The sequence below is a fragment of the Pseudophryne corroboree genome, chromosome 3 (assembly GCF_028390025.1).
Source record: "Pseudophryne corroboree isolate aPseCor3 chromosome 3, aPseCor3.hap2, whole genome shotgun sequence".
Classification (NCBI taxonomy): Eukaryota; Metazoa; Chordata; class Amphibia; order Anura; family Myobatrachidae; genus Pseudophryne; species Pseudophryne corroboree.
The window spans coordinates 162,683,877-162,702,473 of NC_086446.1; the positions used below are offsets into that span (position 1 = coordinate 162,683,877).

The window sequence follows — 18,597 nt, forward strand, 5'->3', positions numbered from 1 at the left end:
GACTTCTTCTGGAATGCCTTTTCCTTTTAGGATCTGGCATTCAAACGCCATGCCGTCAAACGCAGCCGCGGTAAGTCTTGAAAAAGACAAGGACCCTGCTGAAGCAGGTCCCTTCTCAGAAGTAGAGGCCACGGATCGTCCGTGACCATCTCTTGAAGTTCCGGGTACCAAGTCCTTCTTGGCCAATCCGGAGCCACTAGTCTTACTCCTCTTTGCCGTATAATCCTCAAAACCTTTGGTATGAGAGGCAGAGGAGGAAACACCTATACCGACTGGTACACCCAATGTGTTACCAGCGCGTCCACAGCTATTGCCTGCGGATCTCTTGACCTGGCGCAATACCTGTCCAGTGTCTTGTTGAGGCGAGACGCCATCATGTCCACCATTGGTTTTACCCAACGGTTTAATAGCATGTGGAAAACTTCTGGATGAAGTCCCCACTCTCCCGGGTGAAGGACGTGTCTGCTGAGGAAGTCTGCTTCCCAGTTGTCCACGCCCGGGATGAATACTGCTGACAGTGCTATCACGTGATTCTCCGCCCAGCGAAGGATCCTGGCAGCTTCTGCCATTGCCCTCCTGCTTCTTGTGCCGCCCTGTCTGTTTACATGGGCGACTGCCGTGATGTTGTCCGACTGGATCAACACCGGTCTTCCTTGAAGCAGAGGTTTCGCCTGGCTTAGAGCATTGTAGATTGCTCTTAGTTCCAGAATGCTTATGTGAAGAGACTTTTTCAGGCTCGACCACACTCCCTGGAAATTTCTTCCCTGTGTGACTGCTCCCCAGCCTCTCAGGCTGGCATCCGTGGTCACCAGGATCCAATCCTGCATGCCGAATCTGCGGCCCTCCAATAGAGGAGCCTCCTGCAACCACCACAGAAGGGATACCCTTGTCCTCGGCGACAGGGTTATCCGCAGGTGCATCTGAAGATGCGACCCTGACCATTTGTCCAACAGATCCCTTTGCATGGAATCTGCCGAAAGGGATTGCTTCGTAAGAAGCTACCATTTTTTCCCAGGACTCTTGTGCATTGATGTACAGACACCTTTCCTGGTTTTAGGAGGTTCCTGACCAGGTCAGATAACTCCTTGGCTTTTTCTTCGGGAAGAAAAACCTTTTTCTGAACTGTGTCCAGAATCATCCCCAGGAACAGCAGACGAGTTGTCGGCATTAATTGGGATTTTGGAATATTCAGAATCCATCCGTGCTGCTTTAGCACCTCTTGAGATAGTGCTAAACCCATCTCTAGCTGTTCTCTGGACCTTGCCCTTATTAGGAGATCGTCCAAGTATGGGATAATTAATACGCCTTTTCTTCGAAGAAGAAATATTATCTCGGCCATTACCTTTGTAAAGACCCGAGATGCCGTGGACAAACCAAACGGCAGCGTCTGAAACTGATAGTGACAGTTTTGTACAACGAACCTGAGGTACCCCTGGTGTGAGGGGTAATTGGAACGTGGAGATACGCATCCTTGATGTCCAAGGATACCATAAAGTCCCCTTCTTCCAGGTTCGCTATCACTGCTCTGAGTGACTCCATCTTGAACTTGAACTTCTTTATGTACAGGTTCAAGGACTTCAGATTTAGAATAGGCCTTACCGAGCCATCCGGCTTCGGTACCACAAAAAGAGTGGAATAATACCCCTTCCCTTGTTGTAGAAGAGGTACCTTGACTATCACCTGCTGAGAATACAGCTTGTGAATGGCTTCCAAAACCGTCTCCCTTTCTGAGGGGGACGTTGGTAAAGCAGACTTCAGGAAACGGCGAGGTGGCTCTGTCTCTAATTTCAACCTGTACCCCTGAGATATTATCTGCAGGATCCAGGGATTTACCTGCGAGTGAGCCCACTGCGCGCTGTAATTCTTGAGACGACCGCCTACCGCCCCCGAGTCCGCTTGCGAAGCCCCAGCGTCATGCTGAGGCTTTTGTAGAAGCCGGGGAGGGCTTCTGTTCCTGGGAAGGAGCTGCCTGTTGCTGTCTCTTCCCTCGTCCTCTGCCTCGTGGCAGATATGAATAGCCCTTTGCTCTCTTATTTTTAAAGGAACGAAAGGGCTGCGGTTGAAAGGTCGGTGCCTTTTTCTGTTGGGGAGTGACTTGAGGTAGAAAGGTGGATTTCCCGGCCGTAGCCGTGGCCACCAAATCCGATAGACCGACCCCAAATAACTCCTCTACGCATCGCCTGTCCACTGTCGTGTCCATAAAGCTCTTCTGGCCGAAATGGACATAGCACTTACCCGTGATGCCAGTGTGCAGATATCTCTCTGTGCATCACGCATATAAAGAAATGCATCCTTTATTTGTTCTAACGACAGTAAAATATTGTCCCTGTCCAGGGTATCAATATTTTCGATCAGGGACTCTGACCAAACTACCCCAGCACTGCACATCCAGGCAGTCGCAATATCTGGTCGTAGTATAACACCTGCATGTGTGTATATACCTTTTTGGATATTTTCCATCCTCATATCTGATGGATCTTTAAGTGCGGCCGTCTCAGGAGAGGGTAACGCCACTTGTTTTGATAAGCGTGTTAGCGCTTTGTCCACCCTAGGAGGTGTTTCCGAGCGCTCCCTAACCTCTGGCGGGAAAGGGTATAAAGCCAATAACTTCTTTGAAATTAGCAGTTTTTTTATCGGGGCACCCCACGCTTCATCACACACGTCATTTAATTCTTCTGATTCGGTAAAAACTACTGGTAGTTTATTCACACCCCACATAATACCCTGTTTAGTGGTACCTGTAGTATCAGCTAAATGTAACATCTCCTTTATTGCCAAAATCATATAACGTGTGGCCCTACTGGAAAATACGGTTAATTCGTCACCTTCACCACCGGAATCAGTGCCTGTGTCTGGGTCTGTGTCGACCGACTGAGGCAAGGGGCGTTTTACAGCCCCTGACGGTATTTGAGGCGCCTGGACAGGCACTAATTGAGTGTCCGGCCGCCTCATGTCGGCAAACGACTGCTTAAGCGAGTTGACGCTATCCCGTAATTCCACAAATAAAGGCATCCATTCTGGTGTCGACCCCCTAGGAGGTGACATCCTCATATTTGGCAATTGCTCCGCCTCCACACCAATAACGTCCTCATACATGTCGACACACACGTACCGACACACAGCAGACACACAGGGAATGCTCTATACGAAGACAGGACCCACTAGCCCTTTGGGGAGACAGAGGGAGAGTCTGCCAGCACACACCAAAAAGCGCTATATATGACAGGGATAGCCTTATGATTAAGTGCTCCCTTATAGCTGCTTTTATATTAATATATTGCCATTTATTTTGCCCCCCCTCTCTGTTATACCCTGTTTCTGTAGTGCAGTGCAGGGGAGAGACCTGGGAGCCTTCCTGACCAGCGGAGCTGTGACAGAAAATGGCGCCGTGTGCTGAGGAGATAGGCCCCGCCCCTTTTTCGGCGGGCTCGTCTCCCGCTATTTAGTACATTTAGGCAGGGGTAAATATCTCCATATAGCCTCTGGGGCTATATGTGAGGTATTTTTAGCCTTTTTAAAGGTTTTCATTTGCCTCCCAGGGCGCCCCCCCCCAGCGCCCTGCACCCTCAGTGACTGCCGTGTGAAGTGTGCTGAGAGGAAAATGGCGCACAGCTGCAGTGCTGTGCGCTACCTTAAGAAGACTGCAGGAGTCTTCAGCCGCCGATTCTGGACCTCTTCTTGCTTCAGCATCTGTGAGGGGGCCGGCGGCGTGGCTCCGGTGACCATCCAGGCTGTACCTGTGATCGTCCCTCTGGAGCTTCATGTCCAGTAGCCAAGAAGCCAATCCATCCTGCACGCAGGTGAGTTCACTTCTTCTCCCCTCTGTCCCTCGTTGCAGTGATCCTGTTGCCAGCAGGAATCACTGTAAAATAAAAAACCTAAGCTAAACTCTCTAAGCAGCTCTTTATGAGAGCCACCTAGAATTGCACCCTTCTCGGCCGGGCACAAAAATCTAACTGGAGTCTGGAGGAGGGTCATAGGGGGAGGAGCCAGTACACACCACCTGACCTGTAAAAGCTTTACTTTTGTGCCCTGTCTCCTGCGGAGCCGCTATTCCCCATGGTCCTTTCAGGAACCCCAGCATCCACTTAGGACGATAGAGAAAATTATTATTACTGCATCAGCCGAATGTGTTTAGTATAGCCTTATTATTCAGAGTTGTCACTACGTAGACTTTGATTACACACACTGACACATATTTATAGTGTGTACCACTTTCCAGTGTCCATGGGGCTCAATTAAGGGTGTCTATTGAATAGGTAAAATTAATAAGCCTGACTACCATCAAATTATTATTTTGCTCTGGATACAGGATACTTACCTTGGATTCATATAGGACACACAATAACCACCAAACTGAATATCCTACTCAAAGTACATAGGGCAAAAGTTGCCTTGCCCAGCCTCATTATTTAGAATCCTCACTGCAATGACCTTGACCACACAAGGACACACATTTACAGTGTGTACCATTTTTAGTGTCCACGAGGCTCGACTAAGGGTGTCTATCAGACAGGTCTAATCAATAAGCCTGACCACCATCCAATTATTATTCTGTTTAAGATACAGGAAACTTACCTTGGATAATGTGCATACAACGTGATATGTGCTATTTTTGGGTTGCTGACAATATCTCTCAATCAATTATTCTGAGTAAAAATACTTTTGTTGGAGAAATATATCTCGACTAAAATCTACATTCTGTATTGGCGGCAATACACTAAAAATAAAGAATTTACTCACCGGTAATTCTATTTCTCGTAGTCCGTAGTGGATGCTGGGGACTCCGTAAGGACCATGGGGAATAGACGGGCTCCGCAGGAGACTGGGCACTCTAAAGAAAGATTAGGTACTATCTGGTGTGCACTGGCTCCTCCCTCTATGCCCCTCCTCCAGACCTCAGTTAGGGAAACTGTGCCCGGAAGAGCTGACATTACAAGGAAAGGATTTTGGAATCCAGGGTAAGACTCATACCAGCCACACCAATCACAGCGTACAACTCGTGATAACCTTACCCAGTTAACAGTACGAACAACAACTGAGCATCACTCAACGGATGGCTCATAACAATAACCCTTTATTAAGCAATAACTATATACACGTATTGCAAAAAGTCCGCACTTGGGACGGGCGCCCAGCATCCACTACGGACTACGAGAAATAGAATTACCGGTGAGTAAATTCTTATTTTCTCTAACGTCCTAGTGGATGCTGGGGACTCCGTAAGGACCATGGGGATTATACCAAAGCTCCCAAACGGGCGGGAGAGTGCGGATGACTCTGCAGCACCGAATGAGCAAACACAAGGTCCTCCTCAGCCAGGGTATCAAACTTGTAGAACTTTGCAAAAGTGTTTGAACCTGACCAAGTAGCCGCTCGGCAAAGCTGTAAAGCAGAGACCCCTCGGGCAGCCGCCCAAGAAGAGCCCACCTTCCTTGTGGAATGGGCTTTCACCGATTATGGATGCGGCAATCCAGCCGCAAAATGAGCCAGCTGAATCGTGCTACAGATCCAGCGAGCAATAGTTTGCTTTGAAGCAGGAGCACCCAGCTTATTGGGTGCATACAGAATAAACAGCGAGTCAGTCTTCCTGACTCCAGCCGTTCTGGAAACATATTTTCAAAGCCCGGACTACGTCCAGCAACTTGGAGTCCTCCAAGTCCCGAGTAGCCGCAGGCACCACAATAGGTTGGTTCAAATGAAACGATACCACCTTTGGGAGAAATTGGGGACGAGTCCGCAATTCTGCCCTGTCCATATGGAAGATCAAATAAGGGCTTTTACATGACAAAGCCGCCAATTCTGATACACGCCTCGCCGATGCTAAGGCCAACAGCATGACCACTTTCCACGTGAGATACTTTAGTTCCACGGTCTTAAGTGGTTCAAACCAGTGGGATTTCAGGAAATCCAACACAACGTTAAGATCCCAAGGTGCCACTGGTGGCACAAAAGGGGGCTGAATATGCAGTACTCCCTTTACAAACGTCTGAACCTCAGGCAGTGAAGCCAGTTCTTTTTGAAAGAAAATGGAGAGGGCCGAAATCTGGACCTTTATGGACCCTAATTTCAGGCTCATAGTCACACCTGACTGTAGGAAGTGCAGAAATCGACCCAGCTGGAATTCCTCTGTAGGGGCCATCCTGGCCTCACACCAAGCAACATATCTTCGCCATATACGGTGATAATGCTTAGCTGTTACATCCTTCCTAGCTTTTATCAGCGTAGGAATCACTTCATCCGGGATGCCCTTTTCAGTTAGGATCCGGCGTTCAACCGTCATGCCGTCAAACGCAGCCGCGGTAAGTCTTGGAACAGACAGGGCCCCTGTTGCAACAGGTCCTGTCTGAGAGGCAGAGGCCATGGGTCCTCTGTGATCATCTCTTGTAGTTCTGGGTACCAAGTCCTTCTTGGCCAATCCGGAACGATGAGTATTGTTCTCACTCCTCTTTTTCTTACTATTCTCAGTACCTTGGGTATGAGAGGAAGAGGAGGGAACACATATACCGACTGGAACACCCAGGGTGTCACTAGCGCGTCCACAGCTATCGCCTGAGGGTCCCTTGACCTGGCGCAATATCTTTTTAGCTTTTTGTTGAGGCGGGACGCCATCATGTCCACCTGTGGCAGTTCCCATCGATTGCAATCTGTGTGAAGACTTCTTGATGAAGTCCCCACTTTCCCGGGTGGAGGTCGTGTCTGCTGAGGAAGTCTGCTTCCCAGTTGTCCACTCCCGGAATGAACACTGCTGACAGTGCTTGTACGTGAATCTCCGCCCAACGAAGAATCTTTGTGGCTTCTGCCATCGCCACCCTGCTTCTTGTGCCGCCCTGGCGGTTTACATGGGCGACCGCCGTGATGTTGTCTGACTGAATCAGCACTGGTTGGTCTCGAAGCAGGGGCTCCGCTTGACTCAGGGCGTTGTATATGGCCCTTAGTTCCAGTATATTTATGTGCAGACAAGTCTCCTGACTTGACCACAGCCCTTGGAAGTTTCTTCCCTGAGTGACTGCCCCCCATCCGCGGAGGCTTGCATCCGTGGTCACCAGGACCCAGTCCTGTATGCCGAACCTGCGGCCCTCGAGAAGATGAGCACTCTGCAGCCACCACAGAAGAGACACCCTGGTCCTCGGGGACAGGGTGATCAGCCGATGCATCTGAAGATGCGATCCGGACCACTTGTCCAACAGATCCCACTGAAAGATCCTCGCATGGAACCTGCCGAAGGGAATGGCTTCGTATGAGGCCACCATCTTTCCCAGGACTCGCGTGCAGTGATGCACCGACACCTGTTTTGGTTTTAGGAGGTCCCTGACCAGAGTCACTAACTCCTGAGCCTTCTCCTCCGGGAGAAACACCTTCTTCTGTTCTGTGTCCAGAATCATGCCCAGGAAGGGCAGACGCGTCGTAGGAATCAGCTGCGACTTTGGAATATTCAGAATCCAGCCGTGCTGTTGCAACACTTCCTGAGAGTGTGCTACGCTGATCAACAACTGCTCCCTGGACCTCGCCCTTATGAGGAGATCGTCCAAGTACGGGATAACCGTAACTCCTTGCTTCCGAAGGAGTACCATCATTTCGTCCATTACCTTGGTAAATACTCTCGGTGCCGTGGACAGACCAAACGGCAACGTCTGGAATTGGTAATGACAGTCCTGTACCACAAACCTGAGGTACTCCTGGTGAGGTGGATAAATGGGGACATGCAAGTAAGCATCCTTGATGTCCAGAGATACCATAAAATCCCCCTCTTCCAGGCTTGCAATGACCGCTCTGAGCGATTCCATTTTGAACTTGAATTTTTTCATATAAATGTTCAAGGATTTTAAATTAAGAATAGGTCTTACCGAACCGTCCGGTTTCGGTACCACAAACCGTGTGGAATAGTAACCCCTTCCCTGTTGAAGGAGGGGGACCATTATCATCACTTGCTGGAGGTACAGCTTGTGAATTGCCGCCAGGACTACCTCCCTTTCCGTGGGGGAAGCTGGCAAGGCTGATTTTAGGTAACGGTGAGGGGTAACGAACTCCAGCTTGTATCCCTGAGATACAATTTGTATAGCCCAAGGATCCACCTGTGAGCGAACCCACTGGTTGCTGAATTTTCGGAGACGCGCCCCCACCGCTCCTGGCTCCGCCTGTGGAGCCCCAGCGTCATGCGGTGGACTTAGTGGAAGCCGAGGAGGACTTTTGTTCCTGGGAACTAGCTGCATGGTGCAGCTTCTTTCCTCTACCCCTGCCTCTGGCAAGAAAGGATGCACCTCTGACCTTCTTGCTTCTCTGAGAACGAAAGGACTGCATTTGATAATACGGTGCTTTCTTAGGCTGTGAGGAAACCTGAGGCAAGAAAGTCGACTTTCCAGCTGTCGCTGTGGACACAAGGTCCGAGAGGCCGTCCCCAAACAATTCCTCACCCTTATAAGGCAAAACCTCCATGTGTTTTTTAGAATCGGCATCCCCTGTCCATTGCCGAGTCCATAAGACCCTCCTGGCAGAAATGGACATTGCATTAATTCTAGAGCCCAGCAGGCAAATGTCCCTCTGGGCATCCCGCATATATAAGACGGCGTCTTTTATATGGCCCAGGGTTAGCAAGACAGTATCCCTGTCCAGGGCATCTATGTCCTCTGACAGAGTATCTGTCCATGCTGCTACAGCGCTACACATCCAGGCTGAAGCAATAGCTGGTCTCAGTAGAGTACCAGAGTGTATATACACTGACTTCAATATAGCTTCCTGCTTCCTATCCGCAGGATCCTTTAGGGCGGCCGTATCCTGAGACGGCAGGGCCACCTTCTTAGATAAGCGTGTCAGCGCCTTGTCTACCCTAGGGGAGAATTCCAAACGTAACCTGTCCGTTGGCGGGAAAGGGTACGCCAGCAGTAATTTTTTGGAAATCACCACTTTCTTATCAGGGGAACTCCACGCTTCTTCACATAACTCATTTAATTCATGTGACGGGGGAAAAGTCACTGCCTGCTTTTTCTCCCCAAACATATACACCCTCTTGTCAGGGACAGGGTTAACCTCTGAAATGTGCAATACATCTTTCATTGCAATAATCATGTAGCGGATGGCCTTGGTCATCTTAGGCTGTAATTGTGCCTCATCATCGTCGACACTGGAGTCGGACTCAGTGTCGGCATCTGTGTCAACCATCTGAGATAGTGGGCGTTTATGAGACCCTGACGGCCTCTGAGTCGCCTGGGCAGGCCCGGGTTGAGACCCCGGCTGTCCCAAGGCTGCAGCGTCATCAAACCTTTTATGCAAGGAGCTTACATTATCATTTAAGACCTTTCACATATCCATCCAATCAGGTGTCGGCCCCGACGGCGGCGACACCACATTTATCCGCACTTGCTCCGCCTCCACGTAACCCTCCTCATCAAACATGTCGACACAGCCGTACCGACACACAGCACACACACAGGGAATGCTCTGACTGAGGACAGGACCCCACAAAGGCCTTTGGGGAGACAGAGAGAGAGTATGCCAGCACACACCACAGCGCTATATAACCCAGGGATATTCACTATAATAAGTGATTACCCAATAGCTGCCGATTTTATGTCTTTTGCGCCTAAATTTATGTGCCCCCCCCTTTCTTTTTTACCCTTCTTGTACCTGGATACTGCAGGGGAGAGCCTGGGGAGCGTCCTTCCAGCGGAGCTGTGAAGAGAAAATGGCGCTGGTGTGCTGAGGAAGAAGGCCCCGCCCCCTCAGCGGCGGGCTTCTGTCCCGCTTCTGTGTGAAAAAAATGGCGGGGGTTTTTACATATATACAGTGCCTGACTGTATATATGTATGTTATGCCAAAAAGGTACTTCAATTGCTGCCCAGGGGGCCCCCTTCCCCCCCCAGCGCCCTGCACCCTACAGTGACCGGAGTGTGAAAGTGTGCTGGGAGCAATGGCGCACAGCTGCGGTGCTGTGCGCTACCTTAAATGAAGACAGGAGTCTTCAGCCGCCGTTTTCGCCGTCTTCAAGCTTCTGTTCTTCTGGCTCTGCGAGGGGGACGGCGGCGCGGCTCCGGGAACGGACGATCGAGGACAGATGCCTGTGTTCGAACCCTCTGGAGCTAATGGTGTCCAGTAGCCTAAGAAGCGCAACCTAGCTGTAGACAGGTAGGTTTGCTTCTCTCCCCTCAGTCCCTCGTAGCAGCGAGTCTGTTGTCTTTTACTAGCAGGCTCAGGAGAGCCCACTAGGAGCACCCAGCTCTGGCCGGGCACAGATTCTAACTGAGGTCTGGAGGAGGGGCATAGAGGGAGGAGCCAGTGCACACCAGATAGTACCTAATCTTTCTTTAGAGTGCCCAGTCTCCTGCGGAGCCCGTCTATTCCCCATGGTCCTTACTGAGTCCCCAGCATCCACTAGGACGTTAGAGAAATAAAGAAACATAATATTCAGTTCTAGATATAGGATACTTACCTTGGATATGATGCACACAATTTGATATGTGCTATTTTTCGGTTGCTGACAACATCTCACTTAATTACTCTGAGTAAACATACCTTTGTTGGAGAAATATCTCAACTAAAAACTCTTTTCTGTATTGGCGGCAATACACTAAAAGAAATACTGTAATGTAATTCACAAAAATAGACACAAAGAGGGTACACAGTGGAATTTTAAATTCACATTTTTGTTTTCACTCAAATTATTGTTTGTAACCCCAATATTTTGCTCTTTATTTGTATACATACACATAGAGGAGGAATCTTCTTCCTTTTTAAATATTACAAAATAAAGGTAGATTTAGACACTTCTTCTTTTTGGTAGGATCATCCTGGGAAGCTCACAAGCTTATGCTGTTAGGAGCCAGTCCTGGTCTCCACCAGCCATACCCAAGGTTATCCCTGTGGAGATCATGGACCCCGAAGAAGAAATTTTATTCGAACTGAGGTCCTTTCAGAAACACTATGGATCTGACCACTCAGGACCGTATTCCAAACGGTTGTGAGAACAGATTGGCATAGCTCCAAATTCCTAAGAAATACTGTAGTCTTTGCTTGTACTCCCAGAGATGTGTATCAGGGTTTCTAAAGATATGCAAAGAACTGTAAAGCCACCATAAATAAAATTACCCCAAACTTTGTGGCTGCCATTTAGTTTTAAAAGAAAAGATACCTAAAAAAAACCTCAGAGAACACTTACTAATAAATGTGCATGGGCAGCATAACTAAACATATTAAGCGGGACTTGACACATTTTTCAAAAATCTAGGAGCCAGGATGAAAGTGTAGGGGCCAGACCACCATCCACCAACCCCGCACCACCCCCCTCCCCCACAAAAAATAATAATCCAAAACACCCCCTTCCCCCCCTCAAGCAGACACATTACTGAGCACAGGGAGGCTTCCCAAGGCAAACCACCCCTCCATAGCCACCCCCTGCCAAACGGTATCCGGATGATAGGTCAACATACATATGGTCGACGTGGTCAAAAGTTCGACAGGTTCAAATGCTCAACACAGCAGCATATGATCGACAAAGTTTTTATTTTTGTTTTTTTTAGGACTTCCATACTTTACTATCCACGTGGACTACAATTAAGAATGGTACACGAAGCATGGCGAGCAATCCACTAATTGGGGGTCCACATGCTATAAGGGAAATTTTGACACCAAAAATTACCATGTCAACCTTGTGCATGTCGACCATTTGGTGTCACCCTAGACCAGTGACATGTAGTGGGGTGAGGCAGAGCCTTTCCTGTCATACTAACGTTTGTGCCAGAGGTTTGACTGTATAAAGCATATGAAAAATACAAAGATTATGTTTGAAATATCTTCTTTGTATTATTCTAATCATGTTTATAGCCAAATCTCTGGAGTAAAAATTCTATGGCCTCACCTGGCTAAAGGTGTGTACATATGGTGAGATATTTTCTTTCGATTTTGACTATATAGTCAAAATCGCAAGAAAAGTTAGTGCAAATCGCAAGGTGTTATGCTGCTTGCGATCCCGATGCGCGGTCCCGCCAGGTCGATATCGCAATAAAAGATAGACTGTGCAGGCAAGTCAATCCTTGCTAAATCGTGTACTATCTAATTCATCTCACATGTCAATTACATCTCACATAAGCCAAAATCTCACATAAGCCAAAATCGTAAGCACACATAGTCCAAATCTCAAGAAAAGTTAGTCAAAATCGGTGGTGCTGGGCTCCGGGGAGTTCAGGGGAAATCGCAAAGTGAAAATCGGGCATAGCAAGGATCTCGCGGTGTGTACACACCTTAACTTTTCCGCACATCTCTGAGCAAAACTCAACACAGAGTTTATCCTGCTGTACCTGTGTACCTGTGTATAATGCCCAGATGTATGCTTTGGCTCATATATTGCATGTAAATCTGGCACTGGTGCTAGCCAGTGCCTCCTGAGCTACTTAGCTCACCACACGTCCCTGCCCTAGACACTGTCGACCTTCTGACTGTCGACCCTTCGATCCACAAGCTGGGCAAATAATCCACCCCGCCCTGTAGCCACATCACTGTCCCCTCTGAAGCCGCAGTTCCCGGCCATGCATAGATCCTCTTATCAGAGTTTGGAGAGAGCAGTCAGCGCAGGCTGGGACGGACACTCCGCATATGCACTCCTGTGCATGAAATGCCCGAAGCAGTACAGGCACGCCCACGAAGGGGATCTGCTTCCTCCCTCCCTGCATAATCTGCTAGCCAGCCAGCAAAATTTAGGGGCCATGGCAAACTGGCCCCTGGGATTTATCGAGCCCTGCATATTAGGAGAGGCTGCAGTAGTAGTACAGCTTGTAGGAGTAAAGAACAGAGGTGAGTCAATGAAGCAAGTCTAAAGTGTTGAGTGTTCAGGATGTCAGAATTTTTACAGAATAGGTGATTATGGCAGATTAGATAGACATGCAGGTTCCTGTCTGTAGTTACATTTCATAATTCTGTAAGTACATCAAAAAGATATCACTATTCAAGCACAACTGGGTTTCCGTAAGTGTTTAGGATAAACTCACCTTTGCACCAGGATCTCGGGCACGTATAGATCGAGCTGCAGCAAATGCAGCTGTACCTCCTCCAATCAAAAGAAATGGTACAAAGGATGGCAGTACTGCAGGAGGTGGAGCCTCTACTGTTACATTATCTACAGTAAACAGGAGTGAGAAATTGTTTATGTTGTCTCTACTATACTTCGCACAACACTAATACAGACATTTTAGATAAAGTGATCACTGAAGTTGTTTACCTTGTTTAACAACCGCCTCAGCCTCTGTGGATTCTGCTTCTAATGTTAAATAAAAAACAATTTGTCAAACAGATTTCCTACATACTTTTAAGGCTCTTTTTTCACAGGCTTTATTTTACTAAATTACTAATTTATGCTCACCCAAGATATATAACACAGAGGGCTCGATTAAATTTAGCGCACGGAAGGAGGCCCCGGAGCTATTCAATTGTCAACACTGCCCCTGTACTTAGTCGGGAGATGCCATTTTTTGCACCTTAAACTGGGTGTTTAGTCACAGTAAGTGTCATTCTCCGACTTAAGTGCAGGCCATAATGCTGTTTGTGCCGTGCTAAAGGCAGAAAACAGCATCACAGCATTAGTTTAGTCAGATTTCTGCTTACACCTCAGGAAAAGTGCGAGAAGAAATCCTCTGGTTGGGCATAACAGCACGGTCAATTGAATAGTTCCGGGACTTTCTCCTTAATTAAGTGCAAATTAAATCGAGCACATAGACAGAACAGGGGCATTTTGTAGTGAGATATAGTACCAATTCAGGACTAATATAAATATCCAAATTAAGTGCATGCATGCATACAAGAAATTAAATCCCCTCTCTTGTCTGACAAGAACAGATCCACACACAAAGCATCACACAGAAATGTCCTCCTCAGATCTCGTCACTAGACAGACAAGTCCTCCACATGCCCAAATCCCTCGCTCACCTTGAGTCCCATGCTTTAAATGAAGAATGGCATTTGCCTTTTATGTTATCCTTGACCCAGATGCTTTATCTATTTTTTTAGCTTTACTACTTCAATAAGTTTGTGTGTAAAAGGTGAGCATACAATTAATTCTATTCTCTATGTTGTACATTAGAAGCCATATAAACAGTGCATCATGATTATATGATGTATACCGCTATGTTTTATAGACACCTCATGGGAAAAAAGTTATTTTTGTACTTACCGTTACATCCTTTTCTCAGATTCCATTTGAGGGACATTGGACCTTTAGATTGCAGGCTGACCATAGAAGCTGGCACTTAATTAGGCTAGTATAACTTTAAGAGAGTAGTTCTTCCCATCTGCAACCCATGATCCTCAGTACAACTTCAAAAGTAACCCTAAACCAAGAGTGAACCACATAGTGTAACTTACATTGAGCATTAGGGTGGGAACGCAGTGTTCCCCAGATGAACTCAGAGAAACCCATTTTATGGTAAGAACAAAAAAAATCCAGTTTTGCTTTCATCCAATATGGGGGACACTGGACCATGGGACGTTCAAAAGCCTCCCCTAGGGAAGGATACGCTCTGAAAAACCTGAAAGGAGGACTTTCCAGCCGAAACTAGCATCCTTAGATGTTAACACCCAAAATAAAAACAAAAGTGATGAAGCTGTTGGTGAACAGAGGACCAAGCCATCACTGTCATAGCAGCAGCTCACACAGAGGGAGCCTAGTACAATTGGAAAACAACCTATGTGAGTTCAGCAGGGAGCCAGATGGCAAGAAATGCGCAGACACCAGACACTAAAGTACTACCCACAATGGAAAGAAACAAGCAGTGCCCTGCTTTGTTGTCTAGGCTGCTGTATACTGGCCCTGCACCAATGCAATCCCACTTATGATCAATTTGGGGCCTAGACCTCCTCCGTTTTCAGAAAGGGCCAGGTAACCTGTGTGACCTAACCTGGTACCCCAGAGCTCAACCAGAGCCACCATCCTGACGCTGAACCTAATGTGGACACCTGATCAGCATAGCTCAATAGGGGCCAGAACTCCTAGACTGCTAATACTAGAACAGCCTTAGCCTCCCAAATAACTGGGATTACCAACAGACACCACAGTGTCCGGACACCCAGAAAACAAGCAAACAGTGCAAATCTCTGACAGAAGCACAAAAAAAATAGTTATGAAGGAAACAATTTGGAGAAGAATGCAATGGATTAAGCGCACCACATGGAAACAGAGAATGCGGTGGCAGATAAGAAATATTCGGCCCATCTACTCTACCCTAAACACATGTACATGCATACACTTACACACTAGGGTTAATTTAATTTATTTATTTTTTTAGTTGGAGAAAATTATCCTAACAGTATATTTTTGGAAGAAACTGGAGTACCTGGAGGAAACCCACATAAGCACGGTGAAAATATACAGAATCTGCACAACTAGGGCCATTGTGGGAATTTAATCCATTAACCTCAGTGCTGTGAGGCAGTAATGCTACACCATCAACACGGGCTGCAGTCAATTTACCTACAATCAAAATCCCGACCGTCAAAATCCCGACATGGTCAAAATACTGACATTTAAAATGTCGACAGGTCAAAGTGTCGATGAGTATTTCATGATTTTTTTTATTGAAACCGACTTGTTCATACTTTAGCATCCCAGTGGACCTGGAGCGGGAATATAATAGTGTGCCAAGCGCACTAATACCTTGTTGGTATTTTAAATGTCGGTATTTTGACCGTGGTCAGGATTTTGACAGTCGGTCAATTGTTGTCGGGATTTTGATTGTAGGTATTTCATACTGATCCTATCAACACATAGATGCCAGATAAATAGAAAATCCAAAACAGCCTGACCTAGGTTGAACTACCACATCAAGGACGGAAAAAAAAAAAAAGAAAACTGACTTTAAGCAGACCACTGCGAAGACCAAACCAAGGAGTCGGGAAACAGAATCAGAATAAGCACAATCAGAAGTCGTCGTCAGGTGTCCCAAAACATAGGGCATGAAAACCGCACGTATGCTCAGCAAGAGAAAATTAACCCAGGAGTACTTGGACCCAGTCCTTGTCCAGCAAAAGTTGATGATACACACTCCGACCTATCCAGGCTTCATGTCGCAACAAAAGGCAGTCAGTTTCATGAACTCCCTCTTAAAAATGCGGAGAGAGAAAACCCCAAAAAAAGAAGGACATTCAGTTCTGTATGCCCTTAATACACCTACGGAGGCGATGTGTAAAGCATATGATACTCGCATTCCAGAAACACACATATGGAACAGTCAACCCAGTCTCCGCAGAAACCAAACCCGAGACTGAACAAGGAGAATGAACATCCAGAAGGACAGCTATCAATCCCTGAAGCTGAAGAGAAGCTCCAGAAAAACCAACCAATGTAAAGGCCCCCCCCCCCCATCCACTAGTGAGTCATATCTGAACTGAAAGTCGGATCCAATTTTCCCCCAATCTTCCCGGGAGTCCTGCGATTACGATTTGCCAGTAGATTTGAGTAGTTTTTTTTTTTACGTCTAATGAATTGCATCCAATGGTGTACAAATGCATTCCGATGTGCACCTTTTCCTCCGATTGCTATATTCATGGCAGCCATGCCGATCTGCGACTCCGATCAGAGGATCACCGGAATGCACCTTAGATCGACTTTTCATCCGATTCATCAAACAGAAAGTTTAGAATCGGATTAAAATTGGTCATATCGCACTAGTGGATGGGGGACTTAAGAGGAGCTGAGCCTACTGTGGAATACAACAGAAAAGGAAAATCATAAAGCTGAAATCTGCAGCTAAAGAATGCGCAATTTTGAAACAGCACAACAGAGAAATAGACACCAGAATCAACTCTCTGTCCAGCTGCACTGCCAAAAAAACTGAAACCTAAGTGAAAATGACATTCCCGGGCCCTCAAATCAGAACCTATGAGCTCAGTGGAACCACACCACAAAAAACAAAGTTGCAGCAAAGCAGTCCTGAAAAAATCCTGTAAACTCACTGTTCTTAGCTTCCCGACAGACAGTGGCCATGCTGCTGCCAAATATGATTTACTAATTAGAAAGTAAATTACCACTGCGAACAATTCACAGTGCCAAGACCACTCTAAGGACTGCAGGGATTACCATTGCAGGGATTACCGTTCGTGAACAAAATGAAACTAAGGACTCGTAGACCTAGGCACAGACACGGAGAGGAAAGAACTTACCCCCTCCTGTCAGAGGACAACAGCATCAGAAGATGAATCAACTAAATTAACAATGAAGTATGACAGAACCCTGACCTGTCAGGAACTAACAGCAGGAACTTCAGGCCACTTGAGTGTCAGAACCTGGCTTGTGTCACACACGTATACACAGGTGTGATCACTGGTCCTTTCTTCTACACTGGTTTCGCTAGTGTGCATTTGGTATAGACAGTCTGTGTTATTCCTTCTTAGTAAGGGTGTAGCCTTCGCTTGATCAGAGTTCTGAATATTGAGTGGTTTGTTTCTTTACAGGTAATGCAGTCTCTTACGATGTCATGAACAGTTACCTTCCCGATGGATGGGATCCCGGTGGTCAATATACAGATGCTGGGAGGACGGGAAGACAAAACATGTGTACCCAAAAGCACTGGAATAACACGGATAACAGAAAGAAAACTTTAAACCCATCTCGCAATGGAAAAGTGATTATAAAACTGAACAGAAAGACATTCTGGGGATTAAGGATACTGGGGATTAAGGATACTGGCGAGTACTACTGCATATATATTGACCTATATTAATAGGGTTAGTTTAATTATGTATAAACAAGAGTACCAGTGAGCATGTATATCCCCATTAATACACCCTCCTGAATTTGAATAACTTGCCTTTACCTTATATTTAACTAGCTGAAGTACCCGGCTTAGCCCATGTTTAAATTTAACAGTTATTAAGTAACTAATGCCATACCAACCCAAAGAAGCAAAGTGTATCAGGGTGGGCACCTTGTGGAGCCCAGAGTACCTCGCAGAAAGAGATTTAACAACGGTAAGTTCTTACCATAAATCTAATTTTCTGCTGCGGGGTACACTGGGCTCCACAAGGATTAACATCAGGGATGTCCTAAAGCAGTTCCTTATGGGAGGGGAAGCACTGTTGCGGGCACAAGAACCCGGCATCCAAAGGAAGCATCCTGGGAGACGGAAGATTCGAAGTCATAAAACCTTATGAACGTGTTCACTGAGGACCACGTAGCCGCCTTGCACAATTAATCAAGGGTCGCACCACGGCGGGCCACCTAAGAAGGTCCAACAGACCGAGTAGAATGGGCTTTGATGGTAGCAGGAGCTGGCAGACCAGCCTGTACATAAGCATGTGCAATCACCATTCTAATCCATCTGGCCAAGGTCTGCTTGTTAGCAGGCCAGCCACGTTTGTGAAAAACCAAACCGTACAAAAAGAGAATCAGATTTCCGAATGGAGGAGGTTCTCTTCACATAGAGACGGAGAGCCCATACCACATCCAAAGACTGCTCTTTAGATGACGCCTCAGGAAAATTAAAGGCCGGAACCACAATTTCCTGATTAAGGTGGAAGGAAGACACCACTCTGGGCAAATAACCCGGACGCGTTCTAAGAACCGCCTGGTCACGGTAAAAAATCAGATAGGGGGACTTACAGGATAAGGCACCCAAGTTC

At 47.0% G+C, this 18,597-nt stretch overlaps 1 protein-coding gene across 1 annotated transcript in view; it reads right to left on the bottom strand.

The window, feature by feature from the left end:
• The window catches only part of AIFM1 (apoptosis inducing factor mitochondria associated 1), a 232,204-nt gene that overhangs the window by 153,104 nt on the left and 60,503 nt on the right, over nucleotides 1-18,597 (bottom strand). Inside the window, exons 4-5 of the mRNA XM_063958536.1 lie at nucleotides 13,208-13,246; nucleotides 12,978-13,105 (exon numbers count right to left, since the gene is read on the bottom strand). Coding sequence (XP_063814606.1) covers nucleotides 12,978-13,105; nucleotides 13,208-13,246 — 167 coding nt within the window. The remainder of the gene's footprint in view (nucleotides 1-12,977; nucleotides 13,106-13,207; nucleotides 13,247-18,597) is intronic.